Below are 16,772 nucleotides of genomic sequence, written 5' to 3'. Positions count from 1 at the left end.
AATTCTAGAAATATATTTTCCACGAAAGAAGCGCTGACGTAATCAGCAGTATAAGTAATCTCCCTTAGAATAGGATTATTATTGATCTAAATGTTACGCATACCTTATTAATCGAACCAGTCTGTAAGCTTTCGAACATGGGTAAGTAATTCTCTGTGTTATAACTTATTCGTTAGATTTTTTTTTTTGCTTAGTGTAAGGCCAGCTAAGCATTTGTAAACACTTGTTTTCTATTCCTTTTCAGCGGACACACGCCTGGTAAGTAGACAGAGATGCGTTCATTCTTTTCAAGTTGCAAACGTTAAAGTCAACAGAAATAAAATGGAAAGAAAATGATTTGTTTAAAGACGCCATGGTCATGAACTAGAGGAACTTTTAATAACAAATCTAAGACAGTTTTTGTTTGTATGTTTTTAAAGTTGTTCTTTTTTAAACCACATTTTACAAACAGTATATTTTTAAAGAAATGACTATATATCATATAAGATATCAGTAGGTTTTTCTTAGAATCCATTTACTGAGTCTATTTCTATATTTATATAGAAGACTTAAAAGTAAAGAAGCAATTATACATAAAACACTGAACCAAAATCTTCGAATACAAAAACAAAATTTAATAAAATACTCAGAACGAAACAAAGATAAAGGCACATTCCTCGTTCCATATGCTAGGACAAATTTGTACAAATGCTCCTTCTTCCCTAGCTCTATTAGAGCATGGAATGGGTTGCCTGAGCTAGCCAGGAAAACCAGTGACTTGGCAGAATTTAGGTCATTGGCTAATATGCACTACTAACGTTTGTATTATATAAGATAAGATTTATAATTATCATGACAACAGATTGACAGTGAAAGGAGAGAGAAGAAACTGGAAGAAGCCAAAATTATAAAAATTACAAACAACCCAGAACTTCCTTCTCCTAAAAAGGTAATTTTTTTTTTTGAATCTCATAATAATTTTATCCAGTTTAAAAATCCATTAGATATAAGAAAACATACTTAAAAATTGCAATAATAAGCTTAATTCTTTTGCAATCTGGGATCTTTACTATAGACTGAAACATTGTGAAATAAAATAATCTCAACAGGTTCTAGTTTACCGTGCTGACATAAATGAATCTACTATATATTGACCAAATACGGACTCATCGATCACGAAACCAGTTAAACTATCGCACCTAACTGCATGAAATTTCGTACACAGATTCCTTTTACCTCCTAGACTCTCACTAAGAACGGTATTTGACAGATTCTAAACTTGTGGACGCTTTTCGCGAAAATCCACACGTTTTCTATTACATTTTTTTAAATTTTATTTTCGGTATTTCCCCAAAAGGCAGCAGTCGTATTTTTAAAGCATTTTTTTTCTTTTCCCCATAGACAAATATATATATATATATATATATATATATATATATGTCTATGCCTTTTCCTTAAGTTTTTTATTTTGTACATGCATTACGTCATTTCCACTTTCTTTTAAACGCGGTCTAAATAAAAAACAAATCCAATGTAAATTGTCCACATGTTGTGACGTTGCAGGTCAGTGTTCAGGCCTTCTATGACGATTGGTCTCGGTTAAATCCAATAACATAATACAGGGGCGGACTGGCTATATGGGCAAACGGGCAAATGCCCGGTGGGCCGGTACCAAATGGGCCGGTCTGGTCGCGACCAAAGGAAAAAAAAATTCAATGCAGACACCTTTTTAAAAAAAGTGACAGCATCAAGACACAAAGTTGTCGTTTTTTTTAAAGATTACACTATCTACTGTACATATTATAATTTGTAAAAACGTTAGATCGTACTTTCTGCTATGCACGAGCGGCATGGCCTTCAACACTACTTTGATGTCTTCGAGACTGTGTTTGGCCTGATCATTTTGCTGGTCGGCATGGGCCTTTGATGGCACTCCTATTTTTGTTTTGCTCCTTCCCTCACCCGTCTTTTGGTGGTTTCATTGAAAGTTAACAAAAAGAGGGATGGGAGAGGATAAGTTAGAAAACATTGATATAACGCGGCAAAAGGGGAGACAATTAGCTCGTTAACAAAACTTAATAGAAGTTAACTTAAACACATACACACAACCTCGAAATTGCAAAACACCCAACTTATTCATAACTCAATAAGGGTAAAAAGAATTTATATAGCGCTGTCCCATCCGATATTTAATGAAAGGATATTTAGAATCATTTATATTTTAAATAATACTAGTCGACCGACGGCGTAGCATACGCCGCTATTTTGCAGGGCCGGCCTAAGGCCACTGCAACCTATGCGACCGCAGTGGGGCCCGCACTTTCATAGGACCCGCTCTAATTCAAGGTGTATATATCTTTATTAAATTAAACAATTTTATAACAAAACAGATTTCCAGCGCCCTCCTGTCGAGCTCCTGGAAATCTCCCGAAATCGCAAAATATACGAAAAAGTCCTTAAAATATACGGAAATATATACACAAATTGTCATTTTGTGGTGTCATTCAATATGGAAAACGTCAATCTTACGCGCGGCATTATGCATCAGCCGTAATTGTGTAATCTGGTGAAAGAAGCTACTCGCGCCTCAAACTAATGAAGAATTACTTGAGGTCAACAATTTTCAAAGATAGATTGAAACATTCGGTAATTCTTGCTATTGAGCGTGATCTATGTAGAAAACAGAATTATTATGATATACTGTATGACTTCGCTACACGCAAGGCTCGTAGAGTAATTCTGTACGTAGTTTTTAAAAAATATATTCATATACAAATCGCGTTTTTGAGAATGTACTAGGACGAAGCAAGAGCTTTTCACATTTAGAAGTACCTCTCTAACCATTCTGCTTTCTTTTATCTTTTAAAGGAATATATATAGATCTCTCTCTCTCTCTCACACACACTTTATCTCTCTCTCCATTGTAGTTCGATTATGACCACTTTGTCATCCATGGGGCTGAGGGCTTTGTACTGGGGTTTTATGTCTCCTCGTGTGGCTGGTGAGACCTATGTGAGCCTGGAATGTTCGGCCGCACACTAGGCAGGTTATTTCAGCTGAAGCTAGTGTCATTGGCCTTGCTTTTCTTCTCTGGAATTTTTCTTCTGCCAGCATTGTTCTCTTTTCCTCAGCAACCTGTGCGCCGGTTTTCACATCGCGACGACATGATGCTCTGTCATGTGCCTCTGTCTCCCAGGTGGCTGGGTCTATGCTGAACGCATTCAGAGAAATTTTGAGGGTGTCCCTGAAGCGCTTTCTTTGACAACCGAGCGCTTTCCTTCGCTTAGTTGGCCATACAAGAGTCGTTTAGGGATGCGGTGGTCTTCCATTCTGCATACATGTCCTGCCCATCGCAGCTGGGACTGCATCAGGATTGTGTGGATGCTTTGCAGACCCGCTCTTTGAAGGACTTCAGTATCTGGTATTTTGTCTTGCCATTTGACATTCAGTATTTTTCACAGACATGTCATGTGGAAGTAATTCAGTTTCTTTGCACGTCAACTGTACACTATCCATGTTTCTGAGGCATAGAGCAATGTAGGGAGGATGACGCCTCTATAGACCCCTAGTTTTGTATTTGTGGTGATAGCACTTTAAAGGAATGGGTTGCCTGAGTCAGCCAGGAAAACCAATGATTTAACATATTTAAAGTCTCAGATCAACATGCATGACTAGATTGACACGTGAAATGTGAAGGACCTAGCTATTTTATTTTTTTGAAGAAACGTCTGTAATCTATAAGTAATACCAAAAAGTTTGAAACTCATTAAGGCTGCTATTGTAGTGTTTATAGTTTTCAGACTACATACATATATAAATAGAATACATCATGTAAGCCTACGAAAGCATACATCCAATTTTCGATGCGTTATCAAACTTTATATATTTTGAATAGAATTAGGCTTACACCTATGACAAACTACAGTCACCAAATTTCATGAGCGTAGCCAATAGGGGTTTTGTGGTTTCCCTCCCCCCCCCCTCCAATACAAAACTAAAGCATTTTACCATTTTCTACCAGTCGCTGGACTCCAGTGAATAGAATATTTAGTTTTTGATTTTTTTTTAGAAGAGTAGCAGGCTAATTGCACTGTAGATACCTCAGAATATGCATTTCTTTAAAGCTTAAAATAACGGAAATAATGCTTGGATCCGGGGCTTCGCTTACAGCACTCCCCCAGACTCCCAAGCTGTCCCTTGGCTGTGTATACTGCCTTTCACTAATTATAGGAAGAGAGTATTCTAGGGTAGAAAAAACGTTTAAAAGAATGAAAGATAAGAATGTAATGAAGATTAATTACATATACACACACTAATATATATATATATAGGTAAAAATCCCCCCCCCCCAACCGAAAATATATGACATGCCATTTGTGGGCCGGTTTATATGGTAATGCCCGGGCCGATTTTGATACCCAGTCCGCCCCTGACAGAATACATTATAGCGTACACTGAAATCCATTAATGCATGACACCAAAACCACGTGACGTTTTGTTAAACAAGCTACTCCGCGAAGTGTTATGAAGTTTAATCCTTTGGTACTATACACCTTAGTTTTTTCTTTTTTTTTCTAGATCAAAGTGAACCCTAAACGTTTTTAACTATTAGAACTATTTAGTTTTGTTGGCTGCTTGCCCATGAAGTATGTAAATGAACTGTCACCAAGAAGGTCCGCAGACCAAACCCCTCTCGTTAAACTCAAGTCACGTGTTGTGTAAAGATTCTTAGGTCATATGAATTGTTTTTTTAAATAACTGAACCAATTACTCTTTATTAAAGTTTAATCATTGTTTTAGATCAAAATTAAGGATGCAGTCCAAACACATAGTCAGCGTGTCAAGATATTTGGTTGGGTTCATAGACTTCGACGTCAAGGTAAGATAACTGTAAACTTCATTCTACATTTTGGATCAGCCCTTAGTTCATCTTATACAATTTCTCTTATTAGCTTGCTAAATTTCCGTTGGTTGGTGGATACTGGGTTGGTGGATTCTGGATTTGTGGATACTGGATTTGTGGATACTGGGTTGATGGATACTGGATTGTTGAATAATTGGTGTGTGAATACGGATTTTGAAAATAACTAACAATTTTCTAAGATATTTTAAAGATATTTTAAAATTATGTATATCTTTCGGAAAAAAAAAAAAACCTAGCTGATTGGCGACATAGTGAAAACACTGGCTTACCGTTATAATTGTTCAAAATACCATAATCTTAATATTATTTAACTTTGGTTTATTTTGAACACGCATCAGTAAACCTCAGTGGAAATTCCCGCACTCGACTCCAATGTTTTTCTGTATTCAGTACAGAGTTGAATAAATAGATAGACGTTCATAAACCTTTTGTCCATTGCTTTGTGTCCAAGTCATTAGCTGGACAGCTAGAATGAATTAGTGACACTATGCATATATACAGGGCTTTTTTGTGACGGTACGCACCGGTACGGCGTACCGGCATCTTTTTGAATGTGGGGAAAAAATATTACTTTTCTTTTATTTTAACGTATAATATTAATTTATTAGTAGTTAAAAGTTAGGCAATCAATCACTTAGTACCGGCACCTATTTCTTTACAAAAAAAGTACTGTGTATATATATATATATATATATATTACATTTACATAAATTCGTTCTTATATCTGCGAATTTAGAATTCCTGACGTACATTCTTTCATTAGACAATACCGTAATGTTACACATCTTTCTATTCCTAGGTCTAAAAATCTAATTCAACTTTCTCTTCGCAGATAGTTTTATACTTTAACACATGAACATACTAATTATAGTCCATTCACTTCATATTTTAATCAAATTAACATTCAAATTTGTTTTTCTAAATCATTTTTCATACATTCGTTCGCTAAAGCTGCGAAGCCATGTTGAGATATATTCTAATGGTTTCATTCATTAATCGCGTACATCTTATAAAAAAGGTCACGCATGCACAGAGCGAACCCTTCACGCACGCGCAGAATGAGCTCTTTCCAAGCCAATATTTAACTCTAGATTTGTGTAGATCTAGATCTATGTCTAACTCAAGATCTGTTCTATACTTTGAAAATAAACATACAAAATTAAGTCTATTCATTTCAAATTTTAATAAAAATAGATCTATATGTAGGCCTACAAGCAAATGTTTTTATTTCAAAAAATGGATTTAAGTCGATTAGCTATTTTGATAGCTCCATTCATACTATTTTTACATTTTAAGTAGATTAATAGGCCTACGTAGACGTAACCAGGATTTTTTTCGGGGGTGCGGTATTGGGGCGGGGTAAAAGGTTTCTTTTTTTTTATCCTCTATCATGTATTGGGTATTGAGAGATATGTAATAGGGTTGGCAAAACGCCACCGGCTTCATCAAAGAGAAATTAAATGTTGAAACCTTTTTTTTAATGTGACTTCTTTTTGTTTACTTACTGCAACTCTATTTCATTCAATACAGGCTTCAGTTATGTGCTTTGATAAATTAGGCCTACTGATGGTACCAATAGAGAACATTTTCTGTTCTTGTTGTTGATATTAATAAGCATTGAAATATTTGCTAAATAATGGATGAATAACCTTGTGACAATTATATGATGTTATTTTTGTTTGTATTTTAGGTAAAAATCTCATGTTTGTAGTGTTGAGAGATGGCACTGGCTTTCTACAAGCTGTATTTACAGATCAATTGGTAATAACTTTAATTTAATGTGGAACAATTTTAACTCTTTCTCTCAGTAATTATTTTTCCACGTTGCGAAGGAATTCTTCATTTCGCTCATTACTATTTCACTCCCCTGTTATGATTAAGCTTTAATATCTTTGTTGTTTGTTATCAGAAAATGATGTATTTGGTATAGGATTAAACGGAAATGCATGCTCTTTTTTATGTAACTCAAAGTCAAGCTTATAAAATGAAGAATTAATTTAATTTAACGAGGTCAAATCAACGATGGTATCGTCGATTACGAGAGAAAGAGTTAACTTGACATAAGTTTCGACCTTTCTTAAAAAAACAACTCCAAGTGGTGCCGATGTTTATATTACTTTAGGTTCAATGTTTAGTTATGCAGTTGTAGTTGACTGGTATACAGTTTAATGTGAGAAAAAACATGTCGAAGTGTATATATTCACCTCATTCAAAATCATATCTGTCCCACCTGCTTTGTTGTCGACTACAAACATTCTGTGTGGCTTGAACATTTGGTTTGGGGGAAAAGTGGAAGGGGGAGGTGTCAATTTTTTTGTGGGGGGAGGGGCTGGTGGAACACAAGAAAAACAAGAAAAAAAATTCTGATCTTTAAGGAATATCGAATCCATCCATCGCTATTGGATGCCAGAATGAGTTTCAGAAAGGACGGCGGTTGTTTGTTCTGCTTATAACATGACACTTGTCATAGAAACAGTTAAGATTAATTTTCTGTTCCATGGATCGCAAGATTTAAAATTAGAACATTGTACAAATGTTGATAAATGCATTGGTTTAGAATTGATCTCATTCATCTCATTCAAATCAGTCTACTTACATTTAACGTTTGAAGTTAAATATCAAAGCTTGGTCATATAATTTAACTTGCACAATGTTTAAACAATAACTTTATTGTTTTCCTAAACAGTGTCATACTTACGAGGCTTTAACATTATCAACAGAGTCTTCTGTAGCTGTGTATGGTACCATCCATGAGGTGCCAACTGGGAAAACGGTAAGTGACAAAGAAACATTTAACATGGAAAACAAAAAGCTGTGAATTGTCTTGATAACAGATTAGCCTTCTATGATTGTCAGAATGCACTCACAGTCTTATTATAGCCAAACTTAGAAAACAAAAAACAAGCATATCTAATGTTATATTTTATGTAAATAATGTAATTATGCACATAATGAGTTCTAATATTTATATTCCAATGTATCAGGCAGTTGACGGTCATGAACTGCGTGTTGATTTCTGGGAGTTGATCGGCACATCGCCTGCAGGTGGCATAGACACTATCCTGAATGAGGTGAATATATACATTCAACAACTCTTCAGTGGGAATTTAATTTTTAAGTCTTTGTAGTTATAAACCGAAACCTAGACAAACAACTTCAGCTATATCGGATACACCTGAGTCACACTGACATTGTATGATCCTCTATAATTCTGTGTTATTTCAGGAGGCACATGCAGATGTACAGATGGACAACAGACACATGGTGATCAGGGGAGAGAATGTAAGATGTACTTTTAACGCTTGCAGTGAACACGAGAAGATATTGAGCTGAGTGCTTACAGATCGAAAGTAGTCATTGGTCTCACTTTGTTTAACTAATTGTTAATACTAATATAGTTTCTCTTTGCGTACTAGAGGCTCAGTCAGAGAACATATACAACAAAGTCAGCACAAGCTTCGTAGCAAAGTAGAATGTGGTCATCATTAGCCTTTAAATATATAAAAAAAAAATCTAATGTTATGTAAAATTCTCTATTACTTTAGCAAGGCTAACGTTGACTGCAAGCCAACAAATCGTTTGGTTAATTTTTTAATAGTATTAATGTAATGTACGCACAAATTAGGGAGAAAATGATAATCTCACCTGTTAATATTGCCTGTTTCACTTAGTCAATTTTAAGGTAATTCAGTTCTTGAATGAATCGTCCCTATTTGTTCCTAGACTTCCAAAGTGCTAAAGATGAGATCAATCATTACTCAATGTTTCCGAGAACATTTCTTTGATCGTGGCTACTTTGAGCTGACACCACCAACATTAGTACAGACACAAGTCGAAGGAGGATCGACACTATTCAAAATGAATTACTTTGGTGAAGAGGTCAGTGAATTGTTTTTGTTTGTAATCAATAATTCGTTTCTTATGTACAGAGTTGAAAGTAAAAACAACGGTGATACTGAATATATTTAAATACTATTCCGTTTGTTAAAATAATGAATTCAAATTCTACATAGTTGCATTAGGCAATTTTTTGGTGCTAAAATTGTATTGATGAGAATATAAAGTCGTTAATAAAACTGACTTAAATTTCGACATCTGACAGAAGTGAACTATACAAAAGATTTAAATAGTAAGTCATGATGATCTTGCTGTGTTTCCAAAAATATAAATTGCATTTTAAAGCACAATGGAACTGTGAAGATAAGTTAATTAAGTGAAATTAAGTCAGCATATTCTTTCCATTGAGCACATAACCCAGCGCCGGCCTTACAAATAGCGGGGACCAATTTAATGGATGTTTGCAAGGTCCCTCTTCCAATTTTTTTTTTACAATAACAACTATTACTATTAATGAGATCATTATATCAACATTTTGTATACATCATGCATAGGAAGCAACTCAAACTCAATAGGCGACAGTGGGTTGATTAAAGTTATGCCAGTCGTACGATACACTCAGTATATCAACCCCCTAAGTCCTACATCTTTAAAAGCCTGTGACAAGAACCATGACTGATAGTGATAAAGCTTAATGTAAATTTTGGAGTCCCTGCTAGGCGCGTGGCCCAATTTAGAGCAATCGGTTTAAATGCCTAAAGCCGGCCCTGAACACCTCCCATTCTTCTGCAGAATGAATTTAACTATTTTTAAAAACTGATAAGCAACTTTTTAAAACATTAATACAAAGTTTACATTGAAGTAATATAAATGAATACTACTTGTTTTTCAGGCATTCCTGACCCAGAGTTCCCAGTTGTATTTAGAAACTGTGATCCCTTCAATGGGAGATGTTTTCAGTATGGCCCAGTCTTATAGAGCCGAGCTGTCCAAGACACGACGCCACTTAGCAGAGTTTGTCATTTCTCAAAAGCTTCTAGATGTTGTAAAATGTAGATCTTTGTCTATGCTGCAAACAATTCCCCCTTATACCTATGCTGCGCTGTAGGGGACTTGGGCTGGGCTTGAATGTTATAATCTTCGTTTCTGAAAGAGCATATAACACTTATAAAACATATCAAAATTAAAGCCAAACTATCAGCTAGTGTGTCCCAAATCCTTTGTACTTTTCTTGACACTATGCGAATCTAGTACGTTTCAGCCTTCAATTAATTATAGCTATCTACTTAGAAATGTGTAATCCAGCCTCGTTAATAAATCGTGTGAGTCTTGGGATCAAAGTGTTGCTAGTTTCTATTTTATTATAGAACTGTTTTTGTTTCTTTGTAATATTACTTATATTGTGTTGTTATAGTTTTGATATCTTTTCAATGCCTTCTCTCTTTCATTGTGTTAGCTCATTCTATAGCAAACTTTTTGTCTCCAATACTTTGCAGATACACTCACATTGAAGCTGAATGCCCTTTCATCTCATATGAGGAACTTCTTGACAAAATTGAAGACCTTGTTTGTGACACAGTTGACAGGATATTGAAGTCTCCTTGGGGAAAGGTTGTCTTTGAACTTAACCCAGTAAGTAGCCTGTATATCTCATTTCTAATTCTAACATCTAAGGGACATCTAGATCCACATAATACTCAAGCGATTAAATGTATAAGTATGATTTAAAAAAATATAATTGTTGCATTGTTATTTAAACTTGAAAAAATTGGATTGAAATATAACAGAGCTATGAAAGAACATCGTTTATTTCCCCCCAGGACTTCAAACCACCAAAAAGACCTTTTAAAAGAATGAACTACACTGATGCCATAGAATGGCTGGAAGAACATGAAATCTATAAAGAGGATGGTACGCCATATCAATTTGGAGATGTAAGTTTTGGCAACCATCAATTAGTTTATAGTTTATACTAAAACGTGTGCCTCACATTAAGTAGTTCTTAGGTCTTCTCGAATCTCTAACAGCAGTGACTATGGTTGGTGATTTAAAGTAATCAAACTTACAGTTACGTCAAGGTTTAAATAGTATACGTTTGCTTAGATATTTATATCCGTGCTGAGCCATAGACCATGGTCATTATAGTTTGGACTTTAGTTTTTTTTTTTATTAAACTGACTTGTTTGATACTTGCTATAAACTATTGCACATTTTTACCAGTTGTATTTTTGTTGTTGATGTATTTAGTTCCTCTGCCTTTGCTTTCTGTTCTTCTAAGATAAAGTAATGTCATTCTAATAAGTACATACATTACAAGTAGATGATTGATATTCACTGGCGTAGCTAGGAATTTGCCATCCTTTTGGGGGACCGTGTGCCTGATCTCTTTGGGGGCCCCTGCATTTTTCATAATATTTAATATAAAAAAACAATTTCAAACACTTATTTGGCCTCCCCTCAAGTGGGGGTCTGGGGTTGTTTTCAAATTCCCCCATCCCCTACCCTAACTACGCCAGTGTTGCTATTCTTAGTTTTCTTAAAGAAATCTACCATGTTATTTTAATACTAATTACAACTGTTGTTGACGGTGGTTGACTTGTAGCACCAAACTGCTGATGGATGCAGGTGTATTATAGTGTAACTTCTACAACTTGAAATAACTTGTATAACTTCATTGTGAACAATACTATATAAAACTTTTATTACAATATGTACGAATTGAACATGAGATGACATGAAATAAATCTAGTAGACTTTAGTAATAATATAAAATAGTATTTTTTAAAATCTAATTCCCCACAAAACAAGTCTTTTCGCTCTGGCATTCTTGGGTCGTTTGGCCTAACCAGGACAGCTTAATACAGCTCACTTATCTTGCATCATTCAAATAATAGCTTAATTCTTCTCACCATCCCCATAAACACACACTAACACATACTCTTGGCAGGAAAAAAAGTTGAATATCATCCACCTTCAAATCCTTTAGACGGATTCTTAATATTTATATATAAGGTGGCAAGATAAAATAACTAAATAAAAAGTACTACAAATAGCAGTGTGCTAGGACACGCTGTTACCAACAGCAGACGCCTTGGCTGGCTTGGACATGTTCAAAGAATGCTAGTAGGTCGACTCCCACAAGACATTCTGTATGGTGATCTAACTGAAGGCAGGAGAGCTTATAAGGTAGACTGATGTATACATAAAGCTTTTCAAAATCGACACTGACAGCTGGGGAAAAGAGGAACTGAATAGATCCCCAAGGAGAGTGAGCAATGAGGAAGGCTCATGGATTGCAGCTGATGTACACACAAGAATAGGAAAGAAAGTTGAAAACGCTACAGTTGTGTATCAAAGATTGAAAAAGATGACCATTCAAAACATAAAATGCCACAGACTAATTATTATTTAGAAATACTCTTAGATACTCTAAAAAAATATTTCATCTAGCTTGAAATGTGTTTTTATTGGTTTAGGATATCCCAGAAGCCCCAGAACGTAAAATGACGGACACAATTAATGAGCCAATCTTTCTTTGTCGATTCCCTGCAACTCTGAAGTCGTTTTACATGCAGCGATGTCATGAGAACACTAGATTGACTGAGTCCGTAAGTTAACTTTCATTGATCGTCTTAAAGTTGTATTGAATTAAGTGCCGAGTTGAAGTCTTTCGGGTTCTTCCTTTAATCGTCATTTACTTTATTTACAAAAAAATTTCAGCTTTACTTCTGTTACTCAGGCCTAAAGTTACACCAACTCTTAAAGTGTTCAAATTTCCATCACCTTTAGACTGATCTTCTAATGCCCAATGTATTTTAGACTGATCTTCTAATGCCCAATGTATTTTAGACTGATCTTCTAATGCCCAATGTATTTTAGACTGATCTTCTAATGCCCAATGTATTTTAGACTGATCTTCTAATGCCCAATATATTTTAGACTGATCTTCTAATGCCCAATGTATTTTAGACTGATTTTCTAATGCCCAATGTATTTTAGACTGATCTTCTAATGCCCAATGTATTTTAGACTGATCTTCTAATGCCCAATGTGGGTGAGATAGTTGGAGGCTCTATGAGAATTTGGCAACAGGATGAACTGGAAGAAGGCTTTAAAAGAGAAGGCATTGACACGAAACCATATTACTGGTACATTGATCAGGTAAATGTGTGCTAATTAATACATTTATCATGATTTATCTAAATTGTAATGGAATATGTTTTGAATTACTAGTAGTAAGTGCTCCTCAATTTTATAAGTAATAAATTTAATGTTTCACTGAAGGTCAAATGATTAATTCCTTAGTATTTTAATTACATAAAAAAAAAATTGTTTCTTTTTTGGCATTTCCTAAAGTAAAGAACTGTAAATAGCTAACTTTAAAAAAATATATAATACTGATGATATCACCAAAAAAGAAAGGGTAAAAAAGATTACGATTTTTAAGCAAATGTCCTCCCCTACTGTTAACGAAAAAGCTTTGTCATGTTTTATCATCTGCTGTATTTTAGGCTTCAAGTACCAGGTGCCCGAGCCTCGCTCGGTTGAATAATTTATTAAGGAAAGTTATTTGCCCGAATTCATTTGGGAAACATTTTTGTAATGACGAAACTGAGCGCTCTGGTAACAAGTACCAATCTGAAGAGTTGCTTTTATGTACTGTTAGTTCTAGATGTTAGTTTGTAAAGATTCAATATCACTGCCTGGTAGGGCATTCTAAACATTACAAATAAAAATAACCTGCAGAAAATTATAAATGCTGCTAGCAATATCATTGGTAGCAAACAAATTCCATTCGGATAACTGTACGAGAGAAACATTCGTAACTAGGATAAAAACAAAAGAAAAGAAAACGCCTTCTGGGCCAGGATTTTGAGATTTTACAATCACAAAGAAGATACAAAGAGGATACAAGATACCGTTTACAAAAACAAACAGACACAAAAACTCCTGTGTTCCCTCGAGATCAAATCAGTGACTAGAATGTGTGTATATGTGACTAGAATGTGTGTGTATCTGATGTAAACCTGCTACGTTTGAGTGAAAGCAGTGTTAACGTATATTTACAAAGCTTCTATCAACTCACTATGTCTTGTCTTTCTATCTGGTTCAATACTGTACACGCTTTTTCTCTCATACCCAATCTCGGATCAAGTTAAAACTTTGCATAATTATTTCTTTAACCTAACAAAAAATGAATCAATAAAAAAAAATGACCAATTTGTTAATTAATTATTGGTAATAATTATTTTGTTTGGTATTGAACAAGGGAAAGAAATTGTACTTTATCTCCATTATCTTTCATCTCAACTAGTCCCTGCTTTCCTATGTTCTACTCTTATTCTCTTTTGTAAAAAATGTTTGTAAGTAAAATGTTTCGGATCGGATGTTTCTTCAGAGTTGAAGATAAGCTTTTCCTCTCAAGCCTAGTGCTTTCCCTTTATCCCTGTTCCTTTTGTAAACTTTGACCTCCGCGTCAAACTGTCTCTTGTAGACGGACCAGGACACGGAACCATCCAAAACTGGAGGCTTTATTTACAACAAGATATTGGGTACGAATGACGTCACATCAGTCTCCAGCGACTTAGTCAGTTCACCTTGGGCTTGAGTCTTTTAGTCAGTTCACCTTGGGCTTGAGTCTTTTAGTCAGTTCACCTTGGGCTTGATTATTTTAGTCAGTTCACCTTGGGCTTGAGTCTTTTAGTCAGTTCACCTTGGGCTTGAGTCTTTTAGTCAGTTCACCTTGGGCTTGAGTCTTTTAGTCAGTTCACCTTGGGCTTGATTCTTTTAGTCAGTTCACCTTGGGCTTGAGTCTTTTAGTCCGTTCACCTTGGGCTTGATTCTTTTAGTCCGTTCACCTTGGGCTTGATTCTTTTAGTCAGTTCACCTTGGGCTTGAGTCTTTTAGTCAGTTCACCTTGGGCTTGAGTCTTATATTTCTTCAATGGCCTTCTCAACAGCGTCGACTTTCAACCGCTCATCTACAGTGTTTATTCTTTGTTTTTTTGTTTTCTCCTTGGCGTGTATGCGCTGTGTCACATGAAATGGCTGATCACACATAGGGCTACACTCTCGTCATAGTTCAGTTAAAGCAATATAAATGATAGCTTCCCCTCTCAGACCTTGCGGTTTATAGGGCAGAGACCTTGTGGTATATAGGGCAGATGATGTAAAGGTCATCTGTTTTGGTGGCCTACGGTTAACGAGGGTGTCATGTGGCCAGCACAACGACCAACTGCCTTTACTTTTCCCCAACTAATGTAAGGTATCCATTAGAGCTGGGTGGACTCGGAGGCGCCCGAAGATCCCGAAATTTAAAATCCCAATCTTCTCCATGATTCGAACATCGGACCCCGGTTCGTAAGCCAAGCGCAATTACCCCTCAGCCACCTCGCCTCCAATATAGATGATGCTAAAATATCTTTCTTTGTTAGCATACTGTTAACATAATCTCTCTTACATTTATGTATTGTTTTTGAATCGCTTACATAATTAATTTTTAAAAGCAAAACATTTTGCCCCTAAACTTAGCAAACCATGAAGTATGGTGAAATTTTCTTCTCTTCTAGTTTTTGAGATCATCAGAGTGTGACACCCGGACAGTTTATACATCTAATACAAGCTTTTCCACTTACGTGGGTCGCTTAATTAAAACATTAAACAAAAAAGAGATTAGGCCTACTAATTAAACATTTATATTGAAACTCCTCAATAATTTAAATAATTTAAAAAAAAAACAATTTTGCTACAGCTACTGTTTCAGCCCATTTAGTGCTATACGTTCTTTGGCTACATTGCATTCTCAGAGATGCAGTATCAATAATTATACATTGTTGTACTTGCGCGGTGGCTGAGTGATTAAGCTCTCGGCTTCCGAACCTGGGGTCCTGGGTTCGAATTTCGGTGAAGACTAGGATTTTGAATTTTGGGATTTTTAGGGCGCCCCTGAGTCTAATGGGTACCTGACTTTAGTTGGGTAAAGTAAAGGCGGTTGGTCCTTGTGCTGGCAACATTACACCCTGCTTGTTAACCGTTGGCCACAGAAACAGATGACCTTAATATCATCTGCCCCATAGATCGCAAGGTCTGAAAGGGGAAACTTTCCTTTACTTTTACGTTGTTTTATGTTGATCGTTATTGAGCCACCATTGATCATATTGAAATAGAGTATTTGTTATCTCACATATCATGTATTCATTCCTTATATGCACTCGAAACGTAGACAATTATTTGTTTTATTACTAATTGCTCAGAGAAAATATGGCACCTGTCCCCATGGAGGTTATGGCCTAGGACTGGAGAGATTCTTGTGCTGGATCCTTAACAGATACCACATCCGAGAAGTCTGTGCATACCCAAGATTTGTTGGAAGATGTAAACCTTAAACTACGAGCTCAATAATTAGATAATAACATTTGGAGCTGACATAAATCATAACACAATGCAGTCTATTATTACTTTGTGTGGAATGTAACTTTGCAATGATAAGGAGTTTTTGAGAGTCAATGTACAAGAGAACGTTGAGCTACTTGTACTGACTGACATTTATGTACACAGGTAATTAGTTACTATCACAATGACTCAACTATGCAGTGATAGCGGATTCAGTAGGTTGTATAACAGACTGTAATATTTTTATTTTATGTATGTATGAATAATGAAATATTGACAATGAAAAACAAACAATAAATATTTTTTTAAACTTCTCATTTGTAATCATTATTGTGATCATCCTGTCAGCTTATTCACTAGTGATCTGTAAACTTATTTTTATAATAGAATTGAGCCTTTATCACGTGAGTACTCCTAAAAGAAAACAACAGGAACTGTTTAGGATTCTTCACCTGATGCTTATAGGTTTCTTTTGTAACTCTCCAGCTTACAAAGTAAAGTCTAAGGCTAAATATGAGAAGTTATATAATCCACACAATTCCATAACTAAAAATTACAGCGGTTGCCCCAGTTGGCCATAGATAAGGAGTATTCAAGCAAAGTTCTTAATAATATCGAAACGTAATGAGAAACAAACATAG

General features: G+C 35.4%; 1 protein-coding gene across 3 annotated transcripts; it reads left to right on the top strand.

Annotated features, from left to right (window-relative positions):
• On the top strand, nt 1-16,445 carry LOC106061777 (asparagine--tRNA ligase, cytoplasmic-like). 3 transcript variants are annotated; one of them, XM_056041053.1, is made up of 15 exons: nt 2-141; nt 245-258; nt 842-928; nt 4,780-4,858; nt 6,594-6,664; nt 7,590-7,676; nt 7,888-7,974; nt 8,129-8,185; nt 8,627-8,782; nt 9,633-9,754; nt 10,237-10,372; nt 10,561-10,674; nt 12,217-12,348; nt 12,770-12,901; nt 15,993-16,445. In XM_056041053.1, the coding sequence occupies exons 1-15, from the start codon at nt 138-140 to the stop codon at nt 16,122-16,124; spliced, it is 1,410 nt and encodes a 469-aa protein (XP_055897028.1). In that variant the 5' UTR covers nt 2-137; the 3' UTR covers nt 16,125-16,445. The 3 variants fall into 3 exon arrangements, with proteins under 3 accessions (XP_055897030.1, XP_055897028.1, XP_055897029.1); XM_056041055.1 differs by lacking the exons at nt 12,770-12,901; nt 15,993-16,445 and adding an exon at nt 12,530-12,589 and having other exon boundaries at nt 1-141; XM_056041054.1 differs by lacking the exons at nt 2-141; nt 245-258 and adding an exon at nt 265-405.
• The last annotated feature ends 327 nt before the right edge of the window (nt 16,446-16,772 follow it).

Source organism: Biomphalaria glabrata, chromosome 9 (assembly GCF_947242115.1).
Source record: "Biomphalaria glabrata chromosome 9, xgBioGlab47.1, whole genome shotgun sequence".
Taxonomy (NCBI): domain Eukaryota; kingdom Metazoa; phylum Mollusca; class Gastropoda; family Planorbidae; genus Biomphalaria; species Biomphalaria glabrata.
The sequence above is the reverse complement of the archived record's forward strand: the minus strand, read 5'-3'. Positions and strand labels throughout refer to the sequence as shown.

Coding starts and splice junctions, on each gene's coding strand:
- LOC106061777 (XM_056041053.1), top strand. Junction 929..4,779: donor AACTTCCTTCTCCTAAAAAG/GTAATTTTTTTT, acceptor TCATTGTTTTAG/ATCAAAATTAAGGATGCAGT. Junction 12,902..15,992: donor ATTACTGGTACATTGATCAG/GTAAATGTGTGC, acceptor CTAATTGCTCAG/AGAAAATATGGCACCTGTCC.